Source organism: Hoplias malabaricus, chromosome 9 (assembly GCF_029633855.1).
Source record: "Hoplias malabaricus isolate fHopMal1 chromosome 9, fHopMal1.hap1, whole genome shotgun sequence".
Classification (NCBI taxonomy): Eukaryota; Metazoa; Chordata; class Actinopteri; order Characiformes; family Erythrinidae; genus Hoplias; species Hoplias malabaricus.
The window spans coordinates 44,263,622-44,277,135 of record NC_089808.1 but is presented as its reverse complement, the minus strand read 5'-3'; the positions used below and the strand labels follow the sequence as shown (position 1 = coordinate 44,277,135).

Genomic DNA, 13,514 nt, shown 5'->3' with positions numbered 1-13,514 from the left:
ACTTTGGTTGCAAGTTTATTTTTTAGACTAATGTATATCTCACTTAGAGTTATACAGATATGTGATGCTAGTTTTCTGTGGAAATTCAGCTGTTTGAACAAATAAGAAAGGGTTAAGTTAATGAAATTCAAAGGCATTTATCTCTTCTTCATTTAAAAATTCCTAATTAAATCTGTAAACTCCAAACACAGCGGCCAGTCGTCTTCTAACAACAGCTCTGCTGCATTTTAAGATGTGTGCAATATTTTGTAATTATGTGTAAATTCTCTCTGTCTCCCCCTCATAGTAAATTGACCTTTGATTTGTAAAAGCACTATAGAAGTATAACATTATTGATATTATTTTTATTACACACTCATTCTGCAGGGATTTGGGTGTCAGATCTGAGATACAGGGAATGTGATAAAAACACTTTATTGTTCACAGGTAGAAAAAAGGTGTGGTTTTGTCAGAACCCGTTCAGAACTCTTCAGAAGAGTGTTGGGTCCAGGACAGTTTAAAAACTCGGACGATGAGATAAACGTACTGTTATAAAATGTGTATATATAATTACTTAAACAAAAACCATCATAAAAACAAATGAAAGGATGACATAGATGACCCCAAGGCTACTGATAATCTCACTCCAGGTCTTTGGGGGTGGATTTGACTGGTAAATGAATGTGTGGTCAGTTCTGATGTCAGAAGCTGATCTCGAGGATAAAGTTCAGCTCATTTCCACCTGGTTCTGTAAAGCACAGGGCGGCGCTGAGCTCAGGTTAAAGAGGCTGAGACTCCTCGAGGTCAGACGAGCTGCTCCTGCGATGCTCAGAGGGGAACGGGATTGAACTCAGGTTGGTTTTGTGTCTCTTAATGTCTCTAAACTTGGACATTGATTTATCTTTATATTTAACCTCATTAATTTTCACCAGCAGAGCCTGAGCGATGGGAGCAACCGGGTCAGTCATCGTGTCGGTCAAGAATGAGACGCCCTACACATGGTTCTACTCCAAGTTAAACTCCGGGGTAAGACTTTCCCACAGTGAACCTCCTCTTTTAAATAAAGGTGGGAAGGGTCCTTTGAGTGATGCTATAGAACCACTTTTGGTTTCATAAAGAACCCTGTTTGTTTGCGAGGTGAGTGAGTGTAAAGAACCATTTAAGGTTTAAAAATCCATCACTTGATTGGAATCACTCAAAGAACCTTTTATAGAACCTTTATTTTTAAGTGTGTACAATAATCTGAAACACTTTTGGCCATTTCAGTACACAGCTAAATCGTTAATATTTCATTTACACACGATGCACACTGTTCGTATTAATATCTCACAGTGCAATGAAGGCTTGTGTTTAAATACTTTGTGAAAGAAAAGTCTGAAATGTTTATATATTTCACTGGACTCTCTGTATTTCATGTTCACTTTCATTTTATGTTTCTCTGTTTGACACCTGCTGCGACTCTAGGGATTAATGTGTTCATCTTATTCCCCCTGTCGCCTAAAATGATTCTAATCTTATTCCTTGTCATTTCTTTGATGTCAAAACACTATTATTATTCATATTATTATTATTATTCCATCCATCCATCCATTATCTGTAACCGCTTATCCAATTTAGGGTCGCGGGGGGTCCAGAGCCTACCTGGAATCATCGGGCGCAAGGCGGGAATACACCCTGGAGGGGGCACCAGTCCTTCACAGGGCAACACAGACACACACACATTCACTCACACCTACGGACACTTTCGAGTCCCCAATCCACCTGCAACGTGTGTTTTTGGACTGTGGGAGGAAACCGGAGCACCCGGAGGAAACCCACGTGGACACGGGGAGAACACACCAACTCCTCACAGACAGTCACCCGGAGCGGGAATCGAACCCACAACCTCCAGGCCCCTGGAGCTGTGTGACTGCGACACCTACCTGCTGCGCCACCGTGCCGCCCATTATTATTATTATTATTATTATTATTATTATTATTACATCAAATATACAACAATAAAATTTAACTTGTGATTCCCAGTGCTCTTGTGATGCTATTGTGTTGTCATTCTGTTGTGATGCTGTTGGGTTGTTATTCTGTTTTGACACTGTTGGGTCATGACACTATTGGGTTATGACACTGTGGGATTGAGTCACTGTTGTGATGCTGTTTGTTGAGACACTGTTGTGTTGTTATTCTGCTGAGACACTGTTGTGATGCTGCTTGTTGTGTGATTTTGCTTCTCAGGAATTCCATCCTCTGGGCAGCGGCTGCAAGGTGGAGTATGAGGAGAGTAAAGCTGAGCGCTGCTACATTTACCTGAGATTTCAGGTTCACTACTCGAACAGCTTCTCGTATGAGTTCAGTAGTTTTAAAGACAAACCCACCTTCGTCTTACGGGAAAGCTTTACCCGTGACTGCATTGAGCTGCACTGCAGCACAGAGAGCAGTGTTCAACAATGTCCCAACTACGGTAAGTCCCAAGAGTTTCAAGAGCACCAGGAGTACAGAGGTGTTCTTCAGTTCATGGTAAATCCAGAAGAAACAATGTTACAGTGGAATACACCCACTAATGTTTTGGTGATTCCTTCTCTACTTTATTTGACTGTACTGGACTGCACTCTCTGTTTAGGCCCTGGTTGTTGTTTCCCACTAAAACAGAATATATAATAAAAATAAAAATGATTAAAAAGCTATTCAGTAAAATTAAAACAACTTAAAAGACAATAAAACAGCAATAAAAGGACAGTTATTAAAATAGTACTAGAAATAAAATAAGTACATCTACATATTTAATTCAATCTAATTGCAGCGCTACTTAAAGGCACAGGAGAACAGGAAAGTCTTTAGTCTATATCTGAAGATAGTAATATTTGGGGCAGACCTGATGTCTTCTGGGAGTCTGTTCCAGGTGCAGGGAGCATAGTGACTGAGGGCTGCTTGCCTCTGTGCAGTTCTGACCCGGGACACTATGAACCGACCAGTCCCGGGTGATCTGAGGGCCACTGTGTTCATACACTTCTGCAGATCTGAAATATATTTTGGTGTGAGGCAGTTTATTGATTTATAAACAATTAATAGCACTTTTAAATCAATCCTGTGTTTAATTGGGAGCCAGTGCAGTGACCTGAGGACAGTGATGTGCTCAGTTTTCTTGGTTCTGGTAAGAGTTCTAGCTGTGAGCTGCAGCTGCTTACTGTGGACTGGGAAAGTCCAGTAAAGAGACCACTGCATGAGTCCAGCTGCAGGAGATTGAGTGAATGAGTATTTCTGAGTCTGGTTGTGACACATACCTTTTGAATTTTGATATATTCTTGAGGTGTTATTGCTTTTATTTGGCCATTAAAGTTGAGATCTGAGTCCAGGACTAGGCCCAGGTTTCTGACCTGGCCTTTAGTCTTTAGAGCTCTGCTGTTAAACTGAGTAGTGACCTCAAGTCTTTGCTCCTTGCTGCTACACACAATCATCTCTGTCTTATCTTTGTTTAGTTGAAGGAAACTGTCCCTTATCCAGTTATTTACTGATTCTAGGCAGTTGCAGAGAGTGTCAATGGGACTACAGTTGCCTGGTGACAGAACTAAATAGATCTGAGTGTCATCTGCATAACTTTGACATGCGAGTTTATTATTTTTAAGGATTTGTCCAAGTGGTAACATGTAAAGGTTAAACAGTAGAGGCCCAAGAATTGATCCTTGTGGTCTTGTGGCTTTTTTGGGGTGCTTTGAATGGCTGGAAGGGTCCTGAAGTATGTTCTTCCTGTTTCTCCTGAAGTATATTTCCTGCCAGTAGGAAGCTCACAGAAGTCTTGCAGTGGTTTGACTCTGTTTTGCAGGTGGAGTGACTGGAACTGATTTTCTCCTCTGGCTTTGTGCTGTGGCCTTAGTGCAGCAGCACTGGCTTTAGCATTGTCTGGATGTGCTGTGCTAGAATGGGCTGATTTGTATGAGATGCAATAACAAAATAATCAATGTGTGAGGATGATATTTATGCAGAGACATAAGAAGATCATCTATAAATCATGCCTTTAATCACCAATATTTATTTAGTTATCCTTTCCAACAGGAAAAATGGACAAGGATGGAGTCTATAATGAACAGGAGAGAAGGCGACAAGAAGAAGCAAGAAGGCAAGAAGAAATGGAGGAGAGAAGGCGCCTGGAACGTTTGGAACGGGAGCAACGATTTCATGAAGAGATTGAAAGTGAGAGGGAATCTCTCAGAATCAAACAGTCTCGAGCAAGTGAGCGACTGCGTGAGAAACAGAGTTTCAGAAGCAATGCGCATCGTCAAGAACGCACACAGGTGGTTTATCAGCAAATAGAGGATGATGCTGCTGAGATTGAGAGCAATGAGGTATGGCATAAAAAAGAAATGTGATTTCTGACTCAAAGGGTGAATCCCATTTAATCACTGAGCTCTACCCCTCCATTTTGCCTAGTTGTGGGGGGTCTCAATTCTTATTGGGGAAAGAGTGGAAGGGCAGAGGGGAGAGGGATATATACCCCTTGAAAATGAGTTTTTAGAATTAAACTCCAAATGGAGGGTTATAACATCTTGTTAATCAGCGGTGAGACGAAGTGCAGCATCCAAAGAAACCCACAGATGTCAGTATCTTCTCCTTTAAACTCTATGATCAACAGAGTATCATCTTAGTTTAATGTAGTTTCAGTGGATTATGACCTTTACATCAGAACAAACAGAAAACAGCACGAGGAGCAGCTGATGGCTCTGAATTTCCAGTTCCACCTTAAATCCTGAAGCAATAATGTACTAGTGCTTGTGCATACAGCAGCATTTATGGTGGAGCTGGAAGTTTTGAACAAAAAGCCATGGAAAAAGCAGCTAAATTCAGCTTCATATTACAGAGGAGTGAGGAGTGGGTGATAATATTTGATTGTGGAATGCTTGATGCCATAAATTTAATTATGTTAAAATCCAGAATCTCTGATATCACCACAGACCAACAACAGTGTGCCGCTGATACACTCCTTTATTTGTGTTCTGATGATGTCTCAGGATCTTGAAGTGTTGTCCTGTTTCACAGGGGAATATTTCCCTCAACACCCTGTAACTCCTCTCCAAGGGGCAAGAGGACATGGGATTCACCCCAACTCTAACATTAAAAACATGTATGGTTTTAACTCTAATGTTCATTTCCAATGTAGGTCGCTGATGTAGAAGACAAATTCAAAATGCTTCTGTCAAAGTATCATATTACAGAAGATGAAAGCATGGTAACCTACAAGCTTGAGAACAGGATTAAGATGCTTCAAGATGAACTTGCAATTCAATATTGTAGAGAACACCTCCTCCCAATGTGGTCCCAGTATACTTTTGACCACACTGTGGGGTATAAAGACCTTTCTCTGACAGAGAAGCTCACAGTCCTTGAGGCAGTTCTACAGTTAACACTGTATGATGACACTGAGCTGGAAATGGACAGAGAGCAGGCCCTTGGCTGGGAGAAAAAGTATGACTTTCTCTTCAGTTTGGTTGAGAAACTTCATGATTCTAGTCCAACTATGGCAGAGCACATTTTATTAAACATTCTTGATTCTGTTCCAGAACTGTCTTCCCAAAGTCGTAATGTTTTGGGTCAACTGTTGTACAACAGGATCTGGACACTGACAGAAATTATGCTCTTTATTCGCACGAGTTCAGGGATCGAGCACAGTAGGATAAACTCAGTTCTTTACACAGCACAGACCTATAAGCTCAGTTATTTCCTCACTGTGTCTTCTCTCAGGACAGAAAATCCTGTCATGTCTCTAAAAGAGCAAGTAAAAAAAGACAAGGACAAAAAGGCTGACACAATTTTGAAGGAGCTTCGAAAAGAAAACTGCCCAGAAAATGTAATGTCTGTGCTGGAGGACGTGCTGAAATATCTGGAGTCAGAGCTGCCAAAATATTTATTAATGGACCTTACCAAGGAGCAAATAGAGGATGGCAAAATGAAAATTAGGTCCCTTAATCTTGCAAATCCAGATATCAGTATTCTGAAGGAAGTGTTAATAGGGATGTCTATAGCTGTGCAAGACTGCACAACCATTACCAGTTCTGACAACAAAGTCACACAAGGCTATTTCCCAAGATTAACGCAAATGGCATCATTGCTCTTACTGCTGTTGGCACCGATGACATCAAATAAGGGTTGTCTTCTTGAAATTGGCACAGGGGAAGGCAAGTCCTGTATCTTAGCCATGTTTGCTACAATTCAGGCTATTCGTGGGACAAATGTAGACATTGTGACAAGCTCTCCCGTTCTTGCACGTCGAGACCATGAAGAGTGGCAAAAGCTGTTTCAGATGCTTGGTGTCACTTCATCTGTAGTACCTCCACCTTCCTCCAGTGCCCAGTTTTTTGAACATCAAGAAATCATGCTTCAAAATGCATATGCACAACAAATCATATATGGTACAGTTGGTAACTTTGCAGCAGACACACTCAGACAAGAATTTCAGAAGAGAACAACTCGTGGAGAAAGGAAATTTGAGCTTGTAATCGTGGATGAGGTGGACTTTATGACCTTAGACAATGGAATTCAAATGACATTCCTGTCCCATGAAGCTGGTGGTTTAAGGCATATGGAGCAAATACTTGCCAACATCTGGACCATGATCTCCACATGTCAACCAGTTGAAATGCTTGAAACAGGTGAGATTAAATGGGCTACAAGGATACAGCACTTTCATAAAGCTGTAACAGCAGCTGTTATGGGTTCAGAAATGCAGAATTTTTCAGCAAATGATATCCTGTTGCCAGGAGTGTGTTTGGGATTCTTCTCTCAAGAGGACTTTGAAAAATGTCTTGATGAAACAGAAAAAAACAAATCACATCAAAAAGCATTTGCTGAAATCATGATGAAAATTGGCATTTCACAACAGTTTGATCTCTTGAGGATTTTTGAAGAGGTTTTGGAGAACTGTGTGGTATTTGAGTGCTACTCTGTAGAAAACAGGAAAGCCAGACCTTTTCTCACCCAGAAGAAACAAGGAGATCTTAAAATTGAAATGCTATTGATGGAAGGTGGCTATGCCTGTGAAATAATTTCTAAGAAAACACTCATAGATGTAACTGTGAAAACAATAATATCTTCTGTCAAATACTCAAATGATGTTCAAGCATCTCAAAATATGGAGGACTCTAAAAATTTCATTGTCATCCCCCACTTCCTAAAAAACTACACTGAAAATCAGTTACCAGTGTTTGTTGAGAATGCTCTAAGGGCCGTTCAGATGACTCAGGACAGAGAGTACATGATCGACTCGTCTGCAGAGAGAGACACTGTCAGTACTCCAGACAAACATGAGTATAATGCCATCATTCCAGTGGACTTCAAAGCAAGTGGAGTCTTGGAGAAAAACAAGAAGTGGGGTAGTGGCTTGCAACAATTTCTGGAGATGAAGCACCAACTTGCGATTTCACCACTTTCCAGTGTAACAAACTACATGTCAAATTTCCATTACTTCAAAAGATACCTTAATGGCAATGGCATATTTGGTGTTTCTGGTACACTAGGGGGGGATATTGACAAGAACTTTCTGGCAAAACATTACCAAACTAAGAGTTACAATATACCTTCTCATCGCCATAAAAAGGTTGTTGAACTTCCAGCCATCCAGGTGAAACAGGGCAACATCAAGTGGATCCAGACCATCTGTGAAACGGCACAAAAAGCTGCAGGTAGAGGCCAAGTTGTCTTAGTAATTTGTGAAGATGTTAAAACAGCAGATGAACTCCATAAGGAGATGCAATTTGGAGGAAGATTTGCAGAGGAAAAAATAACTATGTACACAATAAGTGAGAGGCACAACATAGAAAAGGAGAATTTCTGTGCAGGGAAAATTATCATTGCCACAAATCTTGGAGGACGTGGTACAGACATAAAAATTGATCCAAGTGTGAATGAATGTGGTGGTCTTTTTGTTCTTCTCACTCATTTTCCACGCAATCCAAGAGTCGAGAAGCAAATCTTTGGTCGAACATCTCGAAAAGGAAATCCTGGAATGGTCCAAATGGTCCTGAACTCTGAACATCTTGCACCTGCATATCAGGGTCAGCCTTTGGAAATCATGCGACAGCTGAGAGAAAAATATGAGATGACTCGTGTACTTGACATGGAAAATGACGAGCTTGCTGAAATTAACCTCAAGGAAGAGCTTTTCTCCAAGTTTTGTGAATTCCTCAAGGACTTTGACAGACACTACACAGAGAGTGAACGTCAAGAATACTTGCAGCTCTTGCGGCAGAAAGCTGATATTCCAGACTGTTTTAAAAACTATCAGTCTAAGTTTGATTACCAACCAGCTCTCAATGCTTTGAAAGAATCATGGGCCTTGTGGATGACACTTCACGAGGAGCACATCAGTAGGCATGAAGACTCCAGAGTTCTTCAGGAGGACCTTCTCAACACAATGAACCAAACAAGTGAAAACCTACTGCAAGGAAAAAGTGACAATTTCTATCATCACATCAGACAGGCCATGGTCAGAACTGAGCTACACTGCCGTAACAGACTTGACTGTGGAGCAAAGATATATTGGAAGAACGTTGAAAACTGTGACCCATTCTACAAAGCTGTGGCATGTTACAACCAGGCCTACATTATCATTAACCTTGCTCAGGATAACTATAAAACAGATGCTATAAAGCTACTGAAAGCTGCTAAAGATTCCATAGATGTTCATATCTCAGAAGTCTCCAACACAATGGTATCTTGCAGTTTATCAGTTACTGACAAATTTAAAGACCACCAAAAAGAAAGCAACAACTTTCAGAGTCAAATGGCTGCAAGAATGCACATCTTCAAGGCTTGGAAAAACAATGTTGAAAAAGCACTGCATGAACTTGACGAGCTGGAAAACAACAGTAAGGATGCCCTTGCAGAGGACTCCTCAGTCTACACACTGTCTGAAGGAAACAGTTTCATCATCAAAAATGAGCTGATGGCTTTGTATGAATATGGTCTGGGCATTGTTTTTGAAGTGAAGCAGAAGCCTAGGTTTTGTTTTGATGCACTGATCTGTTTTTTTCTTGGAGTGGTTCAGGTATTGGCTGGAGTTCTTGTTTGTGCCCTGTCATTTGGAGCTGCTAGCCAGATTGGACTTGGCCTGATTTCAGAAGGAGTGTCTGATATGATTAGTGGAGTAGAAGGCATGGTAAAGGGCTCATTTGATTGGGCATCTTGGGCAATATCTAAGAGCATCAGTATTGGCATAAGTTTGTTATCTGCTGGTTTCAGTGCTGTCCGGAAAGCAGTTGGATCTGTGATTAAAGTGACCAAAAGTCTGCTCAGTGGTTCAAAGTCTTTTGCTTCTGTTACAGCAGATTTGATCAACTCAGGAAAGGGAATGTTCATTTCACTGAAAGGAACACTTCAGTCTGGAGTAACATCTATGGGTAATCAGTCCTTTGGGGATATAATGAAGAGGATGTCATCTTCGGCAGCCTTTCAACAAAATTTCAAATACAGCACTAATTTTGCAGTTAAGGAATTAGGAAAGCAATCTGTCATGGCTGCTTTGGACTATTCCCTGGATGAAGGACTTCGGGAGGCCTTTGTGATGATATTTGAATCTGCTTTTAAAGATATAGTTTCTTCATCAGTGAAACAGAATAGTGCTCTGGCTCAGGCTCTTGGTGAGTTCATCAGCTCTGGTGTCCGTGAAGCAGCTTTGAAAGAAGACCATTTCAAGATTGACCAGGCCTATGAGCAGAAAGTAAAAGAACATATTGAACAGCTCAATGAAAATGTCATCCATCACCTCATAACAGACTGCACAGCAGAGAAAGAGGTCATTAGTCAGCTCTCAAACATGTGTGATGCTGCAATAGTAATTCTGAACAATGAAAAACTCTCAGGTGTAGCTAAAGGAGTAAGCTTATGTCTTAAAGCTGCAGATCACTCAGCTACTTTGATCCAAATGTTGGCGAACTTCCCAACCAAGAATCTCATAGACACCAAGTTTGTTCCTGAATTTCTAAATAGCCTGAAGGAACATCAACAAAGCCCAGGGGTGTATGACCAGGATGGACAACACAATCTACAAGATGTACAGCGCCTTAAAGAAGATAATCTGTGCTTGATTGCTCAATGTGTTTCTGAGGCTTTTATCAAGGCCTGTTCTGGACATACCAACACCTACATGACATCAAGGTTTAAGGGGGAGCTCACAAGTGTTACTGGAAACACTGTTGTTGATGTGTTAAACATGCACAAAACTCAAACTTTTTTTGATGACCAGAGGCACATGCACAACATGAAATCCACCAGCCACAATCCAGTGATGTGGCTTTCAGAGCAAGAGAGGGAGGAGCTAATGCAGTATACAGAAGACATAAGCAAAGAAGGTCATCCGGCAAAAGCCTTTGATATGTATGTTCTCACAAAAAGTGACCTTCTTAATGGAAAAGGCATCAGGATCAGTGTGATTGATGAGCAAGGAAGGAGGTTATCAGAGGAACATTACGCTGGAAGCAGTGAATCAGCAGGTGACATTAAACTGAGGCTGACTAAAACAGGAAATCAGATGCAGCCACCAGAGTAAGACCTTTTACTTTTCAATCTCATGTAAATGGGTTTATATTAATGCCAATGCAAAAGTGTCCAATATATTTTGTTCTGTGTCTTTTTTCTGTTTCCCACAAGTATGTCTGGAGAAGGTCAGATGTACAGAGGTCAGTTTGAAATTGTGCAAGATGGAGACCAAGTTATCCCAGTATATGCAGCATACAAGAATGGTCTCTATCACGCAATTGCACAAGCAACAGGAAATAATTCAGAGGATTCACAGAGAGGAGCTTTATGGCTTCGTGAGAAAGTGAAAAATGAGGTGAGGGATGAGTTACACTTGACATGTATTCAGTATAAATTATTTACTTCTGAGGCTTGAAATGATATGAAATATGAATAACGTTCATCTGAACTGTTAAAATTATTGGGGATATTATTATATCTCATAAAGCCCTGCCACTGGATAATCAAAAAATGTGTTTATACCCCTGCACTCACACAATTATTTCTGATTAGGTTCAGAAAAACCTTGAGTTATATGCACCTATGATTAAACTTCAGAGAGACTATGACCACTCTGACAGAAACAGAGGGAGATATGCCATACCCAGAGGAGGCAAGAAGGAGACAGGTGCTGCTCTTCAGGAATATTTAAAGCATATTGAGGAGATAAGGGGCAATGAATATCTCATCATCAGAACCTACCGACTCGGTTTTGTTGGCAAATATCAAAGGTATGTGTTTGGTCAGATCAGTTTCCAGAATAGTTCCACTTCACATCACCATAAATGGGACTAACTGTAATTCTGTAATTCATTTTGACTAATCTTGATGAATTTAAGTTAACTGATGAAACTGCTCCTCTCTCACCTCTCAGTGTGATCAGTGCCAGAAAATCCATTAATGACCAGACACTTCACACAGAGCATATTCCACCCAAGGACTCCATCCTTCAGGCCCAGAGGTTAATGTCAACCACAGGCAACCAGAAGCAGTGTTGGGGAAAAAACCCAGAGCTGTACAAACTGATCTACAGCTATCAGAATGACAGTGATGAAGGAAATCTGATCACCATGCAAGTGCTTGACAAAGATCACAGTTGCACTTTGATGTCTGAAGAAAGCAAACATTTAAAGATGAGCAGGTGAGGTTAAAATGCTTCTTCTAATCAGATGAAAAAAGCAGAGCTCAGTGTGGGACCTGGTGGACTCTTACCAGACCCAGAGTGCAGGAACAGCGTTTACTTACAACTTGGAGCAGACTCTAACTCTGTACAGTTCTGGAGACTGGTTAGAGATGGCAGGGTCCACATAGGAGCAAACCCTCACCATGCTTTCTCCTTCATCACAGGAAGCTGCTAGCAGACACTGCCACTGTTGGAGATGCTGAACTGCTACTGAAACAGTGTATGATTCTCCATCACCCACTGACTTCCCAGAGGCTCAGAGCGGGCTTGGGTATGAACTATCAAAAACGAAACATGAGGCTGATAATACAGTACACAGTGCATTTGTTTCCTCATGTAACACTACAGCTTTCCTGTGGAGGACACGCTGTCCTTAATGACTCAGGGCTAACTCTCAGCAAATCTCAGGAGAGGGTTGATCACAGGGAACTTAAAGCAACAGGCCAGTGAAGGAAACTGTAATAAACATATACAATACAACACAAAGACTTCACAAGAACTGAAAACAACAACTGTAAACACATCCAAACCCCCTAAATAACTAACACACAGAGAGGGAGAGAGAGAGAGAGAGAGAGACAGAGAGAGAGAGAGAGAGAGAGAGAGAGAGAGATTTGGGTCCCTGGAGGAACCACACTAATGGTTATTCCTGGGCTATTTATGTCACTCCAAAGATTGGCTTGGCTCTGCAGTTTAGTTTTTCCACTTGGCAAATTTGGTCCTGGAACCAGGTTCTTTTTAATCCCTGCAGATGTTAAATCATTCCTGAGTTTTTTTCTTGTAACTCCATTGTCTGAAAAGTTAATTCGAGTTCATTCTGTATCTCCAGGTGAGAATACACAGCCTCTACATCAGGATTTGTCTGTGGAAGGCACTAGATCATACTACAGAGCTGGCTATCTGGGCCTGGTGGAACAGTACAGGGCCTTGGGGATTATTGATCCATCCCAGAGAGAGAGACTGATTGACTGGGTTACCAGAAGCCTACATGAGGATATTAACACTGCAGAGTATCGCGAGGTACTACATGTGATAGCTAATCAAAACTGACTGAAAGTGAGACAGACGCATGATGCCTTTCTGTATCTCTAGATGTATGCTAACATTTTCAACATTTTGCTTCTGTCATTTTCCTCTATCTGTTTAAGACAGACACTCTTTTCTAGACTGATAGTCTAGTCCTGTAACAGGCGAAGGCAGATGGAGTAATGTGGTGTGGTTACCTGAGCAAGGAACTGAACCCTAACCTTCTGTGGGCATACTGTACTACTAATTCAGTTTAGAGCTAGTATGGCATTTGGGTTAGCGGTAGGGTTAAATGTTTAGAGTTAAGTATGAACTCTAATTAATTAAAAGTTTAGAATTAAGTTTTAGATTTTGAACATTTAGTGATTAAATTAAATTTAGAGTTCAAGTTATAGTTAATATTAGGTTTAGTTTTAAGTTTAAAGTTAGCATGAATATTAGTGTTACAGTTAAATGTATAATTATTAACTTAGTGTTAAGTTTAGGGCTAGAGTTAAAGTTTGGGTTTAGTGTTAGGTTTAGAGTTGTTTTTATAGTTAGAGTTAAGTTCAGGACTAGTGTTAAAGTTAGGTTTAGAATTAAGTTTAGGTTTACAGTTAAGTTTGATTTTGAAGTTAAGTCTCCAGATTCTCTAACATTGTGCAGAGGCCATTGCGGTGTGGGGTCAGGAACAGAGCTCTGTCTGAGCTTCCTCTGAAATAAAGAATAATGTTGGTCATTCTGGTGGAGACTCGTTATTTTGTGTTTCTTCTAATAGATGTCCAGTCAGTTCAGTTCACTTCAGTTTTATTTACAGGGCAAGTCATATTTATTTACATCTGCTGTTGTC

General features: G+C 40.7%; 1 protein-coding gene across 1 annotated transcript; it reads left to right on the top strand.

Annotated features, from left to right (window-relative positions):
- The first annotated feature begins 747 nt into the window (after positions 1 to 747).
- LOC136706700 (uncharacterized) lies at positions 748 to 13,514 on the top strand. Its single transcript, XM_066680293.1, has 10 exons — positions 748 to 833; positions 915 to 1,005; positions 2,209 to 2,434; positions 4,024 to 4,313; positions 5,126 to 10,503; positions 10,609 to 10,792; positions 10,990 to 11,207; positions 11,351 to 11,617; positions 11,824 to 11,930; positions 12,489 to 13,514. Exons 2-10 carry the CDS (start codon positions 925 to 927, stop codon positions 12,707 to 12,709), a joined length of 6,972 nt encoding a protein of 2,323 aa, XP_066536390.1. The 5' UTR covers positions 748 to 833; positions 915 to 924; the 3' UTR covers positions 12,710 to 13,514.

Coding starts and splice junctions, on each gene's coding strand:
- LOC136706700 (XM_066680293.1), top strand. CDS start 925: ATGGGAGCAACCGGGTCAGTCATCGTGTCGGTCAAGAATGAGACGCCC. Junction 2,435..4,023: donor TCAACAATGTCCCAACTACG/GTAAGTCCCAAG, acceptor CCTTTCCAACAG/GAAAAATGGACAAGGATGGA. Junction 10,504..10,608: donor AATCAGATGCAGCCACCAGA/GTAAGACCTTTT, acceptor GTTTCCCACAAG/TATGTCTGGAGAAGGTCAGA.